The 17,388-nt window shown below is 34.3% G+C and overlaps 1 protein-coding gene and 5 non-coding genes across 6 annotated transcripts in view; 2 read left to right on the top strand and 4 right to left on the bottom strand.

The window, feature by feature from the left end:
- The window catches only part of LOC113493241 (NADH dehydrogenase (ubiquinone) complex I, assembly factor 6-like), a 4,010-nt gene extending 3,151 nt beyond the window's left edge, over positions 1–859 (bottom strand). The window contains exon 1 of the mRNA XM_026871114.1: positions 850–859. Coding sequence (XP_026726915.1) covers positions 850–859 — 10 coding nt within the window. The remainder of the gene's footprint in view (positions 1–849) is intronic.
- A 10,538-nt stretch (positions 860–11,397) lies between these two features.
- On the top strand, positions 11,398–11,468 carry Trnag-gcc. Its single transcript has one exon. It is a non-coding gene; the product is annotated as a tRNA-Gly (tRNA).
- A 980-nt stretch (positions 11,469–12,448) lies between these two features.
- Positions 12,449–12,519, bottom strand: Trnag-gcc. Its single transcript has one exon. It is a non-coding gene; the product is annotated as a tRNA-Gly (tRNA).
- A 146-nt stretch (positions 12,520–12,665) lies between these two features.
- Positions 12,666–12,736, top strand: Trnag-gcc. Its single transcript has one exon. It is a non-coding gene; the product is annotated as a tRNA-Gly (tRNA).
- Positions 12,737–14,379: 1,643 nt separating this feature from the next.
- On the bottom strand, positions 14,380–14,450 carry Trnag-gcc. Its single transcript has one exon. It is a non-coding gene; the product is annotated as a tRNA-Gly (tRNA).
- A 350-nt stretch (positions 14,451–14,800) lies between these two features.
- On the bottom strand, positions 14,801–14,871 carry Trnag-gcc. Its single transcript has one exon. It is a non-coding gene; the product is annotated as a tRNA-Gly (tRNA).
- Positions 14,872–17,388: the final 2,517 nt, after the last annotated feature.

Below are 17,388 nucleotides of genomic sequence, written 5' to 3'. Positions count from 1 at the left end.
TGTGAGCAAAACCAAACCTTTATAGTAAAGTCAAGAAGGATTAAAACACATTTTCATTTTTTCAATATTTTATTAGTGCGGAGATGCTTCCTGAACTTGGTAGTAAGTTAAGAAAACATGCGGTGTGTATGTTCAAGTTTATTTTATTAAAATATATTTAATTCAGGGGTTGAGGGTAGGGATAAGTAAATAAGTAGACCAACACATCTATCACATTTATTAATATTTCTAGGGGTATTGTTTTACTATTCTCGTCGAAATAAAATAAACACACAGTGAAGTAATTATATTTGTAAAATTATGAAATAAATAAAAAGAACAAACTAATGTTTTATTAGTAAAATCCATACAGCCGGAACAAGTAAAAAGGTACAAACAATTTTACTTTTATTTACATACATTTTTTTCATAAAATATAATATATTTCGTAAAAATTAAGTAATGGCACCATGGTTATTAAAATAATAAATTGTCGTTTCAGAATATAAGAGTTGAAGGACATCTAAATAATAAGCTTAACAGATATTTACAGAATGTATTTGAAAATGGGTGAAATTGTACAAATTTTATAAACTCTGAAAATAGCTTTCATATATTAAAAATCTATTTTAAATATTTACTTTTTATCCTTACAATATAAAAACATACAAAGAACTTACCTTGTATTCATTAAAAGAAACATCATACATTGACTTGAGCAATCGGGATCTAGCCCAGAGCGACACACACAAGTTTATCATAAACCTAAACTAATCATCACAATTGTAATTTAACCCATATATCATATGTCACTATATCAATAACTTGTGCAACAGTAGGTGCCATAACTTTACGGCTCCACAAACTTACATAGACACATGGTAAACAAACAAACATACATACATACATAACATTCATTTGGCCTTAAATTTAGTGCTAGACACAAAAATATTTTTTTGGTCCTGCAAGATGACAAACATACATACACACTTTAATATAAGTGTACTAATTTATTTCATATGTAAACAGATTCATTGCATGGGAATTGAACCCATTGCTATCAAATTAAATAGGCTTGCCATTTATAAATTTCTTTACTCACAACATGATGTTAATTAGTCCACCTTATGAGGGTGTCCCTGGCAGTCAATGGGGATTGAACCCATCATATATTAAATTGTATTTATTCATTATTATAACTGTCCATTTTCAAAAGAACCTTTTGACAGGTCATATTGTTGGTCAAAAATCAACAAATTCTCAACACTATATTTATTGAACATAATTTACACTGTTAGTTGTAGGATTTGAACCTACAAATAAACACCAAGAAAAATCACAATCAACACAGACTGAACTCATTAGATGTTAAAATGGGATTTGAACCCTGATAGTCAAAAGCCTTGAAAGGTAGTAAACAAACATACGGACATACAACATAATGATTATAAAAACACTCTGTGGAATAGACCTTGTATACTTTTCAATATCATTATTTATCACAGTTTCAAGCCTTAATTTAAACAAAATTATCCTATTTAAATATTGCTGGCATAATGTGTAACACCAATGCCTGGTAACACTTCCTTATTAAACTGATTCTAAAACATGTGGGTACTTACCGTCAATAAAAACAAGAAACTTTACAACAGCATCTTGACTAAATTACCGTAGTATATTGAAATAAATTATTGGATTTAAGATATGAAAGCTATTAGTTGGGTAACGAAACTAAAATACTACCCATTCCATAGACGGGATACATTTTGAATCATTAAAAAAATATTGAAACAGTTGCACTAAAAATCTAGCACAATATTGATCTAACACTTACTATGATATAGTGACTCATTAAAAATTTAAGATACAGCCATTTCATATACAAAAGTCCAACTTAGACTAAGTTGTAAACATCTGTTTGGTTTTTGGCAATCGAACTACTACTGTTTTGTTTATGTAAAAAAAATAGCGCTTTCATTAACTTCTTTACATGTGATTTAGATATCCCTCGATAGAAAACTTACAGGCTATTACTCACCGCACCGCAGCCAGGATCAGAGAACAGGAACCTCATAAAAGCGGGAACAAAAAATAACCTCACTAAAACACATCACACAAGATTTACACTACGTTAACACCATGTTTTATAACATATTTAACCGAAAAAATAACACAGAACGTCCAAATATTAACAGGCAATTGCTTGTACGGGGTTTTGAAACAATTATACATACAAAACTCTAAAAAACAATTTGACATTTTCAAGAGTCTGGAATATCTCCCGAAACCGAGCATAATAAACGCGGCGCTCGCTATTTCACGTAAAGAAATTAGTTGAAGGCGATCGCGGATCACTCGATCTCGATGCAAATAAAGTAAATTAAAGAAATAACATTATAAAAACAACAATAGTCACTTGGCATCGAGAGAGTTATTTTGACATTTATTTATGAAATACCGTCACAGACGTTGCTATTCTGTATCTATAGTTTTTGCATTGGAGTCGACAGGCTTCCTTTGTCTCTTTTTTGCGCGTTTGTCAGCAATTTGCTAGACAGAGATGCAAAGTAGTAGTCTCGATTTGATTCCGGTTTAGAATAGGGTGCTAAACCTGAACATGTTTTTACCTTTTGTCACCAGCAAAGGGCTTACTTATTCTGCCTTATATGGTAAGTTTTGTAAATATAATACGGGAAAGCATTTTAAACAAATAATTTCACGTAAATATATGAAAAAATACGCATAAATGTTTAGGAGTAAAAAACCGCTATCTTACATTTTATGAAATAGTACTTTGCAGATCGATACACAATGTTTGATTTGTAAATTTACTGTGTAATTTAAAAAACCTACAGTATTTAAATCATTCTTTAGGTCAGTCATATTCGTAGTATTTATAACGACTACAAATTAAATATATGACAAAGTTTGAGTGGTATTAAAAATATTTCTTATCGTTGGTCAGAGAATTGCACGCCACCTATAGTGTCTGCATGGTTGCAACTTGAAACTAACTATGACAACCACATAACACGTTCAATTACAATATAATCTGGTTAAGCGATAGATATTTATCTATTTAAATTATTTAAATACTTTGTGTTATAGTTTTAATCATATTATTTATCTGTTGTCATCATACACTGCCATCTACTAACATAAACTCGAACGAGATGGTTAAATTTCTTGCTACTTTGTTTCAGATAAAATCAACAGATGTCACTATTTCTGTAAATGTAAAGTCCTTTTTTGTAAATGTAGAAAACAATCAGTTTTAAACTGGCCCTTCGACGCCTAGGTCAAAAGTTTTTTTTTTTAATATTAGGTATCTAACAACTAAGTAGGTAGATACATGGAGTACTTAAATAAAATAAGTAATCTCTGTTTATTTTTCATTTAAAATATCTTTACAGGACCTACATCATTTAGGCTCTACGATAGACTACAACCATAGAAATCTAAATAACATTACCTTATTATTTAGATTTCTATGACTACAACTGTTTTAATATTTTATTTAAGCGACTTTATTTAACACGATATTCTAATGTCTTCAATTAGATAAAAAATAACGTAATGGATTATTTTTAACATTTTTACAGATCATGCATGTATAAGAAGAAAAAGTTAACCTGAACTAATTGTATCTATTCCCTCGGGGCCGTCAAAAATCATCCTAGTCCCATAAGAATAGCCTCCTAGCTGAGATCAGAACAGTTATTGGATTTTAATCGGATATAAAAAGTAAACTCTAGTAGCAGTCGCCCCCAGTGAGCGGCTCCGGAACGCCAAATATCCGCTTTAATCAAATCCGATGCGCCCGACTATGCCTTTAGCAAGATATAAAACAGTTCTAGATATGATAAAAAAAACATCAAAAAATTTGACCTTTTACTTTCGCATTTTTTCAGCATGTTCAAAGAAGTTCTCGGTGTCACAGTCCGACTCGAACTTGACCGGTTTTTTCGCCTTTAAAAAAAGTAAAAATACCTACATCTAGAATGACAAAGACCTTTAAGTCTTTGTTATTAGTCTCGGTATTCAGGTCGATATCGAAGCTCAAATATCAGTCTTCAGGATTTAATTAACTATGCCTTTCATTCATGCCGTATTGTCCAGCTAATAATTGGAACATTGCTGAGGGATGGATTGAGCATTGATCATGTTTTGCTATTGTTTGATGTTTAAAAGAACAAAATCTAATAAATAAAAACGTAAAATTAAGTTTCACTATAAAATTAACAAAAAATATAGTACGATTACTATTATTTTTTTTGGTTACAAGTTGCCGTTTCACATTATCTTATTTTGGTGTAGATAATGTGAAACATAATAAAGGAATCTACCTGCTACAAACTCCTTAGTATCGAAATAGTAGCTCTGAAACAATACTAAAATACTTATTCTTCATCTTCATTAGTTGTTGATATCCCAAATGGCACATTTATAGGACACGCTGTATACTTATTTATTGTCATCCTTTTAAATCCTTGACCTGTCGAAATTTAAACTTAATGTAGACGCATAGGACCTTACGTAAGACAGATTTATTAGCACATTTTATAAACTACAAAACCCTCACTTAAAGTAGGTAGGTAATATAAGTGTAGGTGGGAAAAAGAGATGCTGCTACATGCCGTATAGTGCGCTCTCTCTTCCACAACTACGCTGCATTAAAGAAGTCTAGCTTTTTTTAGAGCAATCAGATTTTGCAGATATAAAGATATTCCATGCGGGCAAGGCCGCGGGGAAAAGCGAGTACATAATGTTATATATCTACATAGACAAACAGATAATATATCAATGTCTTAATACTATCCAGCTAAGCAATTCTGTTTGCTGAACTTTCGTGACTTCCTAGATATATAGACTTGTTTTTACGCCTAACTTTTTCGGCTAGACAGGTTATTTTTGTTGATCTGTATTAGTTTGACTGTTCCGTCTGACGGTAAGTGCCTACCCAATAATTAAGTTAGCCACTTTAATTATTGTTAGTGGTAAACAGAATTAATAAGTGTTACGATTTCGTTTCAGATCTTTGACTATCAAATATGATGAAAACCTCCACAATACCCATAACTACCTTAGAAATAAGAAAGTTGCAGTTTTAGAAATGGGTCTCTCTTCTTCATTTGCCTTGCTTTACGAAATGGAGATAGATTTATAAACTGGTATGAACTAGTCTTACTTTCGGATAGGTCTACGAAACACTTTCTGATTTAAAATTAAAATAGATGAAAGAAAGGTGGTCGACAGAAGCCTGAAAATTCGCCAGTTTAAATATTCCGTTCCAGAATTAAATTTCAAGAGATTATCTCCATAAATAAGGATACAATTGAAAGCGAGACATTTTTTGTATAAACATATTATCTGGAAATATTTATGTATTGAATTAAACATAATCCATTATAATGTGTTTGCTGACTACATTAACGTTCCTATTTAAAGTTACGTACGCTCGTATTCATCGGGATAGTCCGACTCTTTTCGGACCCAAACGGAGTCCAGTGAGGTAGTGGTTCGAACGAAAATTCAAAATTCACTACCAACATTCTTCTTCACACTTTTTGTCTAGCCTAATTTTGTGTAAAATACACCTTTTTATGTTTGATGATAGTGACTTTTCACGGGGTGTCTTTGTACATTATGTGACTTGAATATTTTTTAAACCCTCCGCTACACAAAGATTCAATTCCTCATACGGAAGTCGTATTTTAATCGGAGCGGTATACAAATTGCACCTCTTAATTTCAACCTGGAAATATCTTTCCTTCATGGAATTTTATAATTTCCTTCTAAAGTTTCACCGTAACAAAGTTCATGTGGTTTACAACCTTTTGCTACCTCCAACATGGCCCGTAAGTTATTTGGTTTTACGATAATCGTCGTTTGTCGTTACGTATAAAATAGATTTGAATTGGGTTTATTTTGCAAATGGGTTTTAAGGGTTGTTTCGTTCGATATCAAAATCGAAAGTTGAGTTTTATTGTTATTGGTCTAGTAATCTGATCGTTTGGAACATTTTATGTCTGTTACTTTTAAAATTGTTTTGTTACATGACCTTTAACCATTAGTAGGTTTTTTATCGGGTACGTAGATAGTTATTTTTTAAATTAAACCTTCATCACACACTTTGAGGTTATAATCTTATGAACCGTGATAGAAGTTTGACAACCAAATTCTAATACACATTATAGTATGTAGGTACCTTTAATATGTAAATTCAGGGCATAATTTATTTTCGTGGAACAATAGATAGAATAACTCAGCCCTTGAACATACAATTTTTGCCCAAAACTGAGCAAAACAAACCATTTCACGTTAATTTATTGTTGCTTGTTAGAACGGGCACAATTTATAAAGTTTATTTGCAAACTTCTGTTGGTTTAGTACTTTGATTCAAGGATTTGTGAGTTTAACTTATTGTTCTTATGCTTTGCTGGGTTTAGGGAACACAAATATGAATTTTATGCTACGAAGTTTATGAATCTATAATCAACAAAAACACAGCCTACATATTGGTTTTTGAGAAACTCTTTTTCAAAGAGAGATTTTTCAATTTAATACCTTCTAAGTCCTCATGACCTAACTAAATTATATAAATACGACTATACCTCTATTTCTTTTGGAGAAGTCTAGGACTTCATTTTGCTTTTTGGCAAGTGAAGTGTAGATATCACTATATTTTTTTGCTAGACAGAGTAACACAAATTATTGTCCTCTCAACACTATATTACGTCTGTTTTTGTTTTTATTATGAGTTACTCTTAGTACAAGTGTGTGTATGATCCACGAGTGATTATCCTGAGTCTGGGCGTGCAAGTGATTCTTTGATAAGAAGAAAAATAAAGAGTATCGTTTTCTTTTTCAAAATAAACAAAAAAAAAAAGAAGTATACAATCCATAGAATCCTAATCCTGGAAAGCTAACTGGAAAAGCTAGATAAAGTAGTCGTCACGATTCAGCAACGAGTAGAGCTGCCTGTTTGTCACAGGCTAATGGAGGCTAAGGCGGGTTTCATTTGGCCTGGCTGTGGTAGCCTTTGTAGCTGGAGCTTAGTCTGAGACAATATTCCAGCTCTTTGTTCATGAAGACCGATGTGAGTGGATTGGTTGTCTGGATTTACAGACCAGAGAAATTCATAACAACTGGGTTTAAAAATGCGAAGTAACAAGTTTTTTGAGGTAGTATGAAGATATCAAGATGAACGTACTGATATACGATTTTGCTATCCATTATGAGTAATTATTCAGCCATTAAGTACAGTTTAAATTTACCTACTGGCGACCATGACCCGCTGAGCTCATGTCAGTGACCTTACCACATCAAAGCTAGGAAAGAGTGAGTTTTTATTCAAAGAAAGTTTTGTAGATTCCGAATATTTTTAAAACTAGTTCGAAGGTCAAAGAAGTTTTTAAGTAATTGTGTTTCTTTTTTAATTTTTTTGTAGAAACCAAAAAAAACTGCACATTCCTCAATTTATCAAGCCGTAACAAATCCGATGTGATAAGAAAATAGCTTGTTACATAAATAAATGGTGTTTCCTCTTGCAGTTTGGCTGAACTCCAACAAGCTAAAGACATTTTTTAATAAAAAGTTAATTATATTTCGCCTGTCTGGATCGGGCCGTGATTTCGCAGACAATTTGCCTCTCGTTCATTATGCACGTATTTTCAAAGGCTGCTTTAATTTAATGCAATTAGTTCTGAGGCTTTATTTGTATAGTTTTATTTAGTTTCAGTATACGGAAAAGAAACAAAGTAAAGCTACTTATAATACTAGGATTGTTAGTATATTTTAAAATTATTAGGTATTTTTCTATCTCTGCCAAAATTGTTTCTGTTCACCCCGTTTTATCCGGCATCTAAATCCTCTACAACATTTTTCTTTCCTAATTGTCAACAAGCCTCGCAATTTAAACCAAATCGAAAACCATAGCATCCCAAATGATAGACACACAAGATAGAACATACTCGTAGTAACATGTTACGAAGTTCCATCTGTGATAAAACCCACGCGATGTTCAAGTTAATGAAGTAACTTAGAACCTGATGGATATCCAGATGACCCTTACTGATAGGCACGCGAAAACACGCAAATTCTCTTATACGGCTTCTAGTTTTGTTTTGGACTAAATGAATAAAAAGGTTTTGGGATCTCAAAGCTCAACGTATCTGATTTCATTTTTTTTCGGCATTCGTAGATCACAGAAATGCTTGTCCTACGCTTGGATCGAACCCACGTTTTGTCGCGTTCAATGGATTTGGCATGGTGACCTCAACCACTCGGCTATCTTTATGTGCAGTCAACGAATTTTTAAGTAAGCTTAGACTAAAATTAAGTACCTTTCCTGAACATTGCTTAAAGCTGGAGCGGAGAGCGATTTTATGATTACAGAAGGTCTATTTTTCGTTACTAGAAGTTACGCTTCCACAACTGCAATAATATTTCTTTAAGACATTGCTGTAGGCCTATAAGTAACATAAAGGACTGCACTAACGACTAAACAATTCTCTCCAGTTAAATACTTGGAAGTTAGAAGGAGCTTTAAACCATTCAGAATGAATGAGACAGAATGTATTTAAATATTCAATGTCCAACCATGTTTGAAGGTAAGCTCTTAATTATAAATAAAGTAGATTTAATTTCTTGAAACTCGCCAGAAACAGTACGCCCATAGATATAATTTAATTTTTCTGAATGATGAGTGTATAAAAACGTGGGAAAATCAAGATTAAGGTACATTTGGTACGGTCATCAATATGAAGAGATTACTTTAAGCAAATTTGATTTTGATTCTTTAACAGAAACTGTGTCTGTAATGTGACTTAACTCCGTCCACACTTTGTAATGGCTAATCAGTTGGAATTTTCACTAATTATGTATTTCTTTCTAAAAAAACTAAAGACACTGCACCATGAATCGCCCGCTCTTCACCACTTTCTAAATGAATTCCTTCCTCTAGCTGTGAAGAAGTAAATTGTCAAGAAACTCAACTCCAGCACATTGAATTTTCATCTTGTATACACTTAAATTCACTAGAGACCTCCGATCTATACTGGATGTATTTATAAAAAGTATCTCATGAAGTTAAAGCGACATGATCAAATTAAGGCCGTGACAATAATGAGATATTACAGAATATCGCCTTCCCCTCTGAGATGTTCTCGATATAAACTTATAATCTTGTTAAAAGACTTTTATTTTCTAGAGAAGAAATTCCCATGGGGAAAATGGCGGAGCCAGGGTACCGTTCTTGTGTATGAAGGATTGCAACGCATTGCCATACACCGATCCAAAAACGCGGATGACGTAGCACGGCGGTTCAGGTTTAGTCAGTAAAAGTCTGACACTACCCATTTCCTCCCCCGAGGGATTGGGGACCATGAGGATTCTCCTGCCAAACCATAAAAAAAATGTACCGTTCTTAATCCTTCTGTATGGAACTTTAAAAACTAACTAATATACGGCTACATAGTACACAATATATAAAAGAAGGAACTATTCATCCATCCAAAATAACAACAGCCATCTACGATTCAAGATTTCAATATGGCTTCTCTGTTATTGGAAATGGAACTTATTTCTCTCTCACGACAGACGACTTCATTGCAATTTGTTTGTTTCCAATATGTTTAGTAAATTGTGTTCTATTCATTTAAAATACAGTGCATTGTTGTGTGTATTTAATTTTTCTTTTTGTCTTTTTAAAGCTACTATCGTTCAATTGTTATTAGTTTTTAAGATGGCCAAATTGTTTAATATTTCAGGTGTCGTTGTTGTTCAGTTTGCAGGAGAAACAGGTTCGATCGCAACGAGGGTAAAGTAGACAAATCAAATCTTTATTGCATATCAGATTTGATTTGATTCCGTGTTTCGGAAGGCACGTTAAATTGTGGGTCCCGGCTGTTATTCCTACATCTTTGACAGTCGTTACAGATAGTCAGAAGCTGAAAAAAGTCTGACAGCCAGTCTAACCAAGGGGTATCGTGTTGCCCAGGTAACTGGGTTGAAGAGGTCAGATAGGCAGTCGCTCCTTGTAAAACACTGGTACTTAGCTGAAACCGGTTGGACTGGTAGTCGACCCCAACATAGTTAGGAAAAGGCTAGGCCGATGATTTGATTTGATTTACCAAAGTTAAGTACCTATTTCTTTCCCAATTATTAGAACATATCACTGCAAGACGAAGGGCGTCGTGAGGACAAAAAATGCCGTAAGCTAGCATGGTGATCAATTCTGAAACCGTCTATAGCCTTTATAGGCTGGTATTACTTTAATGTTTCAGAGTCCATTTAAATGCTTATATTATATTAGTCTCATTTTTTCATTATAAGTAGGTTACTTTTTAATTAATCTAAAGAATAATCTAACCTATATCGATGTTGATGAGTTATCAACACCCAAAAAATTATGGATCTTGGTATTTTATAATATTTATTTTACAAGTTCTGAAGATATAGGAAATATGTTAAAATAAATAAACATGAAGAACGTGGTTTCATAGGTTTACGCGAATGTTAGACATTGAAATGAAACTACTTTTACGGATTTTATCACGGTTTAATTTTTGATTTTGTCTGATTTGATTTGATTTGAGTCTGCCCGTGACCATGATACCCGCAAAGGTGTCGAAACGTCGGGAACTAAAATCAAAAATTAAACCGCGATAAAATCCGTAAAAGTAGTTTCATTTCAATGAAGAATGTGCCTTCACTGAATTTGTGTTAAAAAAACATAATACAGGTTAACATGCCCATTATTTCGCAAGCCAATAGAAGCTGAACCTAACCAAACACCTCGACGTTAACCCTTTTCGGGTCGAACGTAACAAATGTGTTCATAATGTTGATAAAGAGGTATTCCATCTTTATTTGTAGCGAATTTCAGACATCAATCTCGATTAGGTAGCATCGAATGTAACCTAGATTTATAACTGGATAAATATAATGGTCCAGTGTGGTGTTAAAGTAAAGTAAATCCTACTTAATATATTTGTTTATAGCTAGTTGTTTACCGTTGGACTCGATCACGTTGTTATTTTACAGCTTTCGTTTCTTTTTTTATCTTTGCCGCAATTTTTTCATATTTTACCACCGTTTAAACCTTCCCTGGACGATTACGAATTATCCAAATCGGTTCAGCCGTTCTCGAGTTTTAGTGGGACTAACGAACAGCAATTCATTTTTGTATATACAAAAGAAGAGAAGATTTATTTACTTTCAATCCACTGCAAAAAAGAGGAGGTTCTGAACTCGTCAGTATTTTGGTTTTATTAATTCGAATATAAACATTGAACTATGCAGATCTAATTGAAACGTTGTTCCACCATGAATTAACGATTTATGACGCCAAAGCAAAGCAATTGTAATTGTGATTGCTCTTTTATTTGGTCGTGTTTTACGACAATTATATCACAGGCATCGGTGGTTCAGTGGTAGAATGCTCGCCTGCCACGCGGGCGGCCCGGGTTCGATTCCCGGCCGATGCATCTCCAAATCGGAATCGTCTCTTTTTATTATCCTAATCCGTGCCTAAAATATTTTTTCACATTTATTTGTTTTTTATTTCTTTTATATAAATTCTGAGTTACAGATATTATAGGGAATACAATTAATTATTTTTCGATCAATAAGTTTAAAGAATAATTCTTTCGTAAAGTTTCAGCTTTTTTAGTCTGTGGGAATTCTGTCATCTTGGAAAGAAAAAAAAAGGAATGCAAATAAAAACATGAACATGAATATGAGGATGGTTGTGCTCGACCCCTTCGGGAGCCTTAGCTAAAACGTCTTTAATGAAACCTATTTTCAAAAAATCCGCCTCTCTTTAAACGTATTACATTAATTACAAGTTGCCTTAGTTTATAAAAAACGCAAAAGCCAGTTTGTATGGATGTTTTTGCCTTTTTCACGCAAAATCTACTAATCGGATTTAGACGAAACTTGGTAGTTGCACAGATAGTTTAAAACCAGGATTAACACATAGGATAGTTTTTATCCCGATTTTATGTTCCCGTGGGATCATCATCGATTAGTAGCAGGCGGGCCTGCGGGCAACAGCTAGTATTAGACTATTTTTAAATACAATTAAACAATTATTTTTTAATAAATTACTTCACCAATGGTTGGTATGGCCGCCGGTAGGTATCTTATGTCTAAGGTTCTCTTAAATAGTAATTTATTTAATGAAGCGGTGTAAGTGCCTCTAATTACCATATTTTTGTCTAAATAAGAATTTTTGGAGGAAGAAATTAATTAAAATTTTAATTTTATCGTACATCTATACAGTATATCGTAGTCATTTACATGTTTTCTGGTCGCCTGTCGCTTTAAAAAGAAATTTAGAAAACATGTATTTTATTTTCCCTTTGTTTTAATATGACGTAAAAGTTGATTAAAAACAAAATAAATCTCATTTGTGTGAGTAGATTGATGGTATTTTATTTTTGCACATGGTGTCAAAATATATATCTGCATCGGCCGGGAATCGAACCCGGGCCGCCCGCGTGGCAGGCGAGCATTCTACCACTGAACCACCGATGCTCATACCTACATTTTCAATATACCAGTTACAAATAATGTTACGGAAGTAAAAGTGAAGACGTAACCACCTTTCACCTTGATTTGACCTCGCTATGCAGTTTATGTAGTACATATCTTGATTTTACATTTTATATTTTAACGTATAAGCATCGGTGGTTCAGTGGTAGAATGCTCGCCTGCCACGCGGGCGGCCCGGGTTCGATTCCCGGCCGATGCAAGTTTATTTTTACTGTTTTTTTTTGCATAACAATGCCGAAAAACTTAAATAAGGTCTTAATTTACTATGAACTAATATATTCATGATCCTTTCAATCATATTATTGTATCAAATGAAAATTGCATAGTTATAATCCATAACAAACATTTAAGTTCCATAATAAATAAAAGGCAAGGTCATTGCAGTGTTTCAACTTTTTGAATAGTGTTTTTTTAATTTCTATAAACACTTTTGTTCCAAAAATACTAGGATACCAAGAGTCCGTAGGAAATAAATTTGAACGTTGCCACGTTGTGGCACGAGCAATGAAGCCAAAGTATTGATGTCTTTAATAAATAAATGTCAGGAAGACACGTGCCGGGGCCGCCGATATTGTATATTGTAGTGTGTTGTAACATCATCTGTGACTATGTTCTTGTATGTACGGCTCTGCTTATAGTTTTCAAAGGGAGTATTATGTAATGAGTTTTATACACGTTACACATACTTAACATAAATTGAAAAGTCTTTGCCATTTTTTTGTTAAGTATTCTAAAAACCCGGGGCCCTTAGATCTAGCCAGAGTCGTGTAGAGTATATGCGAGCGATCCCCTGACTCTGGCTAAAGCAGTAGAAGGGCCCGGGGTGTTTTTAGTCGGTGGAAGTCCGACATATCTCCACGCCGTGCCCCCGATGTAGGTAAAAGTCATAGTATTTCACACCGGAAAACAAAGAAAACAAAGAGGCAAAATTAAAATCTAGCTAATTATATTTCGCTGTTGGGCATAAGCCTACTCCAAATCCCGGGCCTCTCAGAACCAGACTACGCGGTATAGGTTTTGATCATCCCCGCGGCTCTAATCGTCTGCTGGTTCCCAATGTGTGGAGAACTTTGTCGAGGGCTACGCTATGTGGCTGTCATGACCTACCGAAACCTATTTCTTTATCATGGACATTAGCCCCCCTCGGGCGAAGGAATGAGTAGTGCCAGATTCTTGCTGTCTAAACCTAACCGCCGGGTGAAGTCAACCGCGTTTTTCTACCGACACGTGGAAACGCATAGCATTGGTAGACCTGAATCGCATTATAACCAGCTGGCATCCTTATTGCAATATCAGCGGACCTAGCTCCATCATTAAAGTAACCGATACGTCTGCGCTATTGTGGATGCCTTTCTTTTCCTTTCCCGTGCAGGTATGCCAAACCATTGGTAGCTTCACATCTTTGAGCGTCCTTGACCCTTTCCTAATGTAATTTTATGCAACAGTGATTTGACTCGCAACTCTATATTGTTCCTGCGTCAGGGTTCGAAGTTCCAAACTCCACCCGCAATGCCCTAATTCGAAAACTTTAAGCGGGTAATAAATCCACTGTAAAAGGGATGCCTGTAATCCTTATTTCAGTTTTATCGATAAAACGTGAAGTCACATCACCTTTTTGATGTGAATTCATCGTAAAATTTATGAAGCCTTCTAGTCATGGTCTTTAAATTTTAGGGTAGTTATCATTTTTATGGACCTGCAGGAAATACGTGTATTTAGAAAATTTTAAGAATTTAGTGACATACAACCTTACAGTAAAGTTAACGTATAAAAAGATGGTAAATAAAAACCACGCTTTATTAAAAGGGGTTGTTGCGGAAATCCAAGGGGTAAAAAGCTAATTGCATCGGCCGGGAATCGAACCCGGGCCGCCCGCGTGGCAGGCGAGCATTCTACCACTGAACCACCGATGCTATATGTAAGAGCATCACAAAAGCTAATTCTTTAAAATGTAGAGTCAGTAAATAATGTTTTCTTTCACATATTTGAGCACGTAATCACTGCATTACAGAATAGCAGTGACTTATCGTTTTTAGTAAAAGCACGTATCTTAATAGTGTGTAGTTTGTTATATAATATTACTTTCATTTTACCGTTTCTACATTCATTCTATATTATTATTAGCCAACAACAGTATAGGCAGCAATACTAAGTGTGCTTAGATAAGTATGTGGGTGAACAAAAACAAAAAAAAACATTTATACAACAACTCAAAATTTGATAAAAAATATTTAAACAAATTGTATATGCATCAAAAGTAATCTGCATCGGCCGGGAATCGAACCCGGGCCGCCCGCGTGGCAGGCGAGCATTCTACCACTGAACCACCGATGCTTGATACTGATATAGCAATAAGTCGGTACACACACGACGTCTCATAACTTGTTATTGAAGATGCGCAAGAGCCTTTCACCTTATCGTGACCTCGTTTCTCAAAGTACTCATAATTACAGTTTTTGTATACTAGCACATTTTTCGTACCTACACTTAAAAAGCTAAAAAAACGTGACGGAAAAAAAGTGATGAATAGATACAAAAAAGTGCTAGAGTATAGAAATAAAAGTAACAGTACAAAAAGAAATTTTATGTGAATCGAAGTAAGTCATAAATTAAAATGTCAAATAACCATTGAGCAGTTGTAGAAAAATAATTACGGATGTTTAAATCAAATCATGCGATAAGCGAATTACACGCATGATAAGAGTCAAAGAATTAAATTCTGTTTCATAACATAGCGAGTTTTAGCAATATTTAGAATTGTTTTAATGCATGGACCTATACAGCAAACTAAAAGAAGATTTACTCTAGTCCACAGCTGATCTTTTCGTAGGCTTTCAATCAACGCTAAGGTGCTATCCAAAATTTCTGACCTTCGAAGAATTGTTAATTCACAATCAAGATCACAATGAATGTTATTTCAAATAGGCCCTTTGCCAACCACTTTTAAAACATCAATAAACTCCATACTTAGTAGACACAGTACACGGTCTTCTCAACGGGATTTGTCCGGATTTAAAAATCCATAATAAACACTACTCGTACCCTGTAAACCAACCTTAATGTATTCTAATATATAAAGCTGAAGAGTTTGTTTGTTTGTTTGAACGCGCTAATCTCAGGAACTACTGGTTCAAATTGAAAAAATCTTTTTGTATTGAATAGACCATTCATCGAGGAATAGCAGCGAAGATACAATGGAAAATGTGGAAAAAACAGGGCAGGTATAAATCACAACTTATATCTTCTAACCACGCGGACGAAGTCGCGGGCAACAGATAGTTTAAAATATTGACTATGCTTAAAGCCACGTCCTCAAACCACATTTCGTTCTAAAATAAACTGGACGAAAAAACTTTTATCAAAGGCAAGAGACAAAAAACAAAAGTGAATTTACTAAAAGCCGTGATATCTAAAAGCTTCAACTTTCCCAAATGTTTCACTTGGAGTTAAATGAAACTTGATTGTTATAGCGCGAGAAATCCGAGCATATATGAGTCAGCTGTTTTAAAATGGAGAGGTTTAAAAGACAACTCTAAAAGAATTTAACATTTTGTATTCTAGCTTCTGCTTTTACGGGTACGATCCGCGTTTGAGGTTAGATGGAAATCTGCTTGCATTTTGCCGTAGATTCCTAAAAATCTGGTTGTCTCCCTGTAAGATAGATAAGATTGATATTTTTGAAATACTTAGGTACGGCATCAATAATAAATGAACGATTCACCAATCGTTAACTTAAGCATCCGAATATAGAGCACGACTTTATATTTGGATGCTTAAGAACACATAGGACTAGAAACCACAAAAATACGGTACCTTAAAAAAAATAACAAACCTGTTTCAAAAGAATAATTAAAACTTCCAAAAGAATCAAACTACATAATCGTCGATCTTGATAAACGTGTTTCATTTGTTTCATTACCCATTAACCATCGTAATTCAATTTGAAATCTTTCCTCGAAAGCAAATTGGCTAAACCAAGACAAATGTTCCTTCAATGAGTTAAAAAACTCGTTAAGGCGTGCCAACCCTATCCGACTGGAAGTTTTTAACTACATCCGCCATTTTTCCAAGTTCCCGTTTTGTTCGCTGTGGAATCGTTTCGGGTTTCTGCGGAATCGGCGGTAATATTTCTAGGTTTATAGATTGTTAGAAGTGCTAACCAATTCTTTGTTATGTACCTTAATATATGAATAATATTTGTGTTAATTCTATTATTTAAACTTGTGCATGACTCAAATATAGTCGGTATATCTTTGATGGAATTATATTTCTGCGGCTTACAAGTTACTAAAAGAAGTTCTTTAGAATCGTTCACAAATGCTTGCTGCTATTTGTGCGGTACCCAAGTGTCATTATTATGGAGAAAATCTAACAATAAACTCCTCTATATATTTCAAACAGGGTCTACCACATCAGCTTAAAGCATAAATGTTGCAATAATAAAAGAGACGACGCCATACATTTCAGTAACATGCCATCTCGCTTCCACTTTCCACACTTGCAACAGACTTATTTTGTCAACTGATAGTATACCCCCAGTTGTAGCAAATAAAGCGATGACGTCGCTTCAGAAAATAAGTTGTAGAAGGCTCTCTCGAACCTAAACGGTCTTAATGTAATGTAAGCACGCCTGCATACTTATCTTGGCGCCTCGAGTCGGTTAAGAAGTGTCTGGCCAAACGATACCCACAAGAAAAGAAAGTCTTTCTGCACAAGTGTTTTCCGTGGTGTCGGGTAATACTTGATAGCAAAAGTACGAGAGTCGTGATGGTCAGGCATTGGATTGTAAGATTGTTTACGCAAACTATGTTTTATATAGTTTACGTAAACTCGTACGACGACCTCCGTGGT

This window comes from Trichoplusia ni, chromosome 4 (assembly GCF_003590095.1).
Source record: "Trichoplusia ni isolate ovarian cell line Hi5 chromosome 4, tn1, whole genome shotgun sequence".
In the NCBI taxonomy this organism is placed as follows: Eukaryota; Metazoa; Arthropoda; class Insecta; order Lepidoptera; family Noctuidae; genus Trichoplusia; species Trichoplusia ni.
This window is presented reverse-complemented; position numbering and strand designations above follow the sequence as displayed.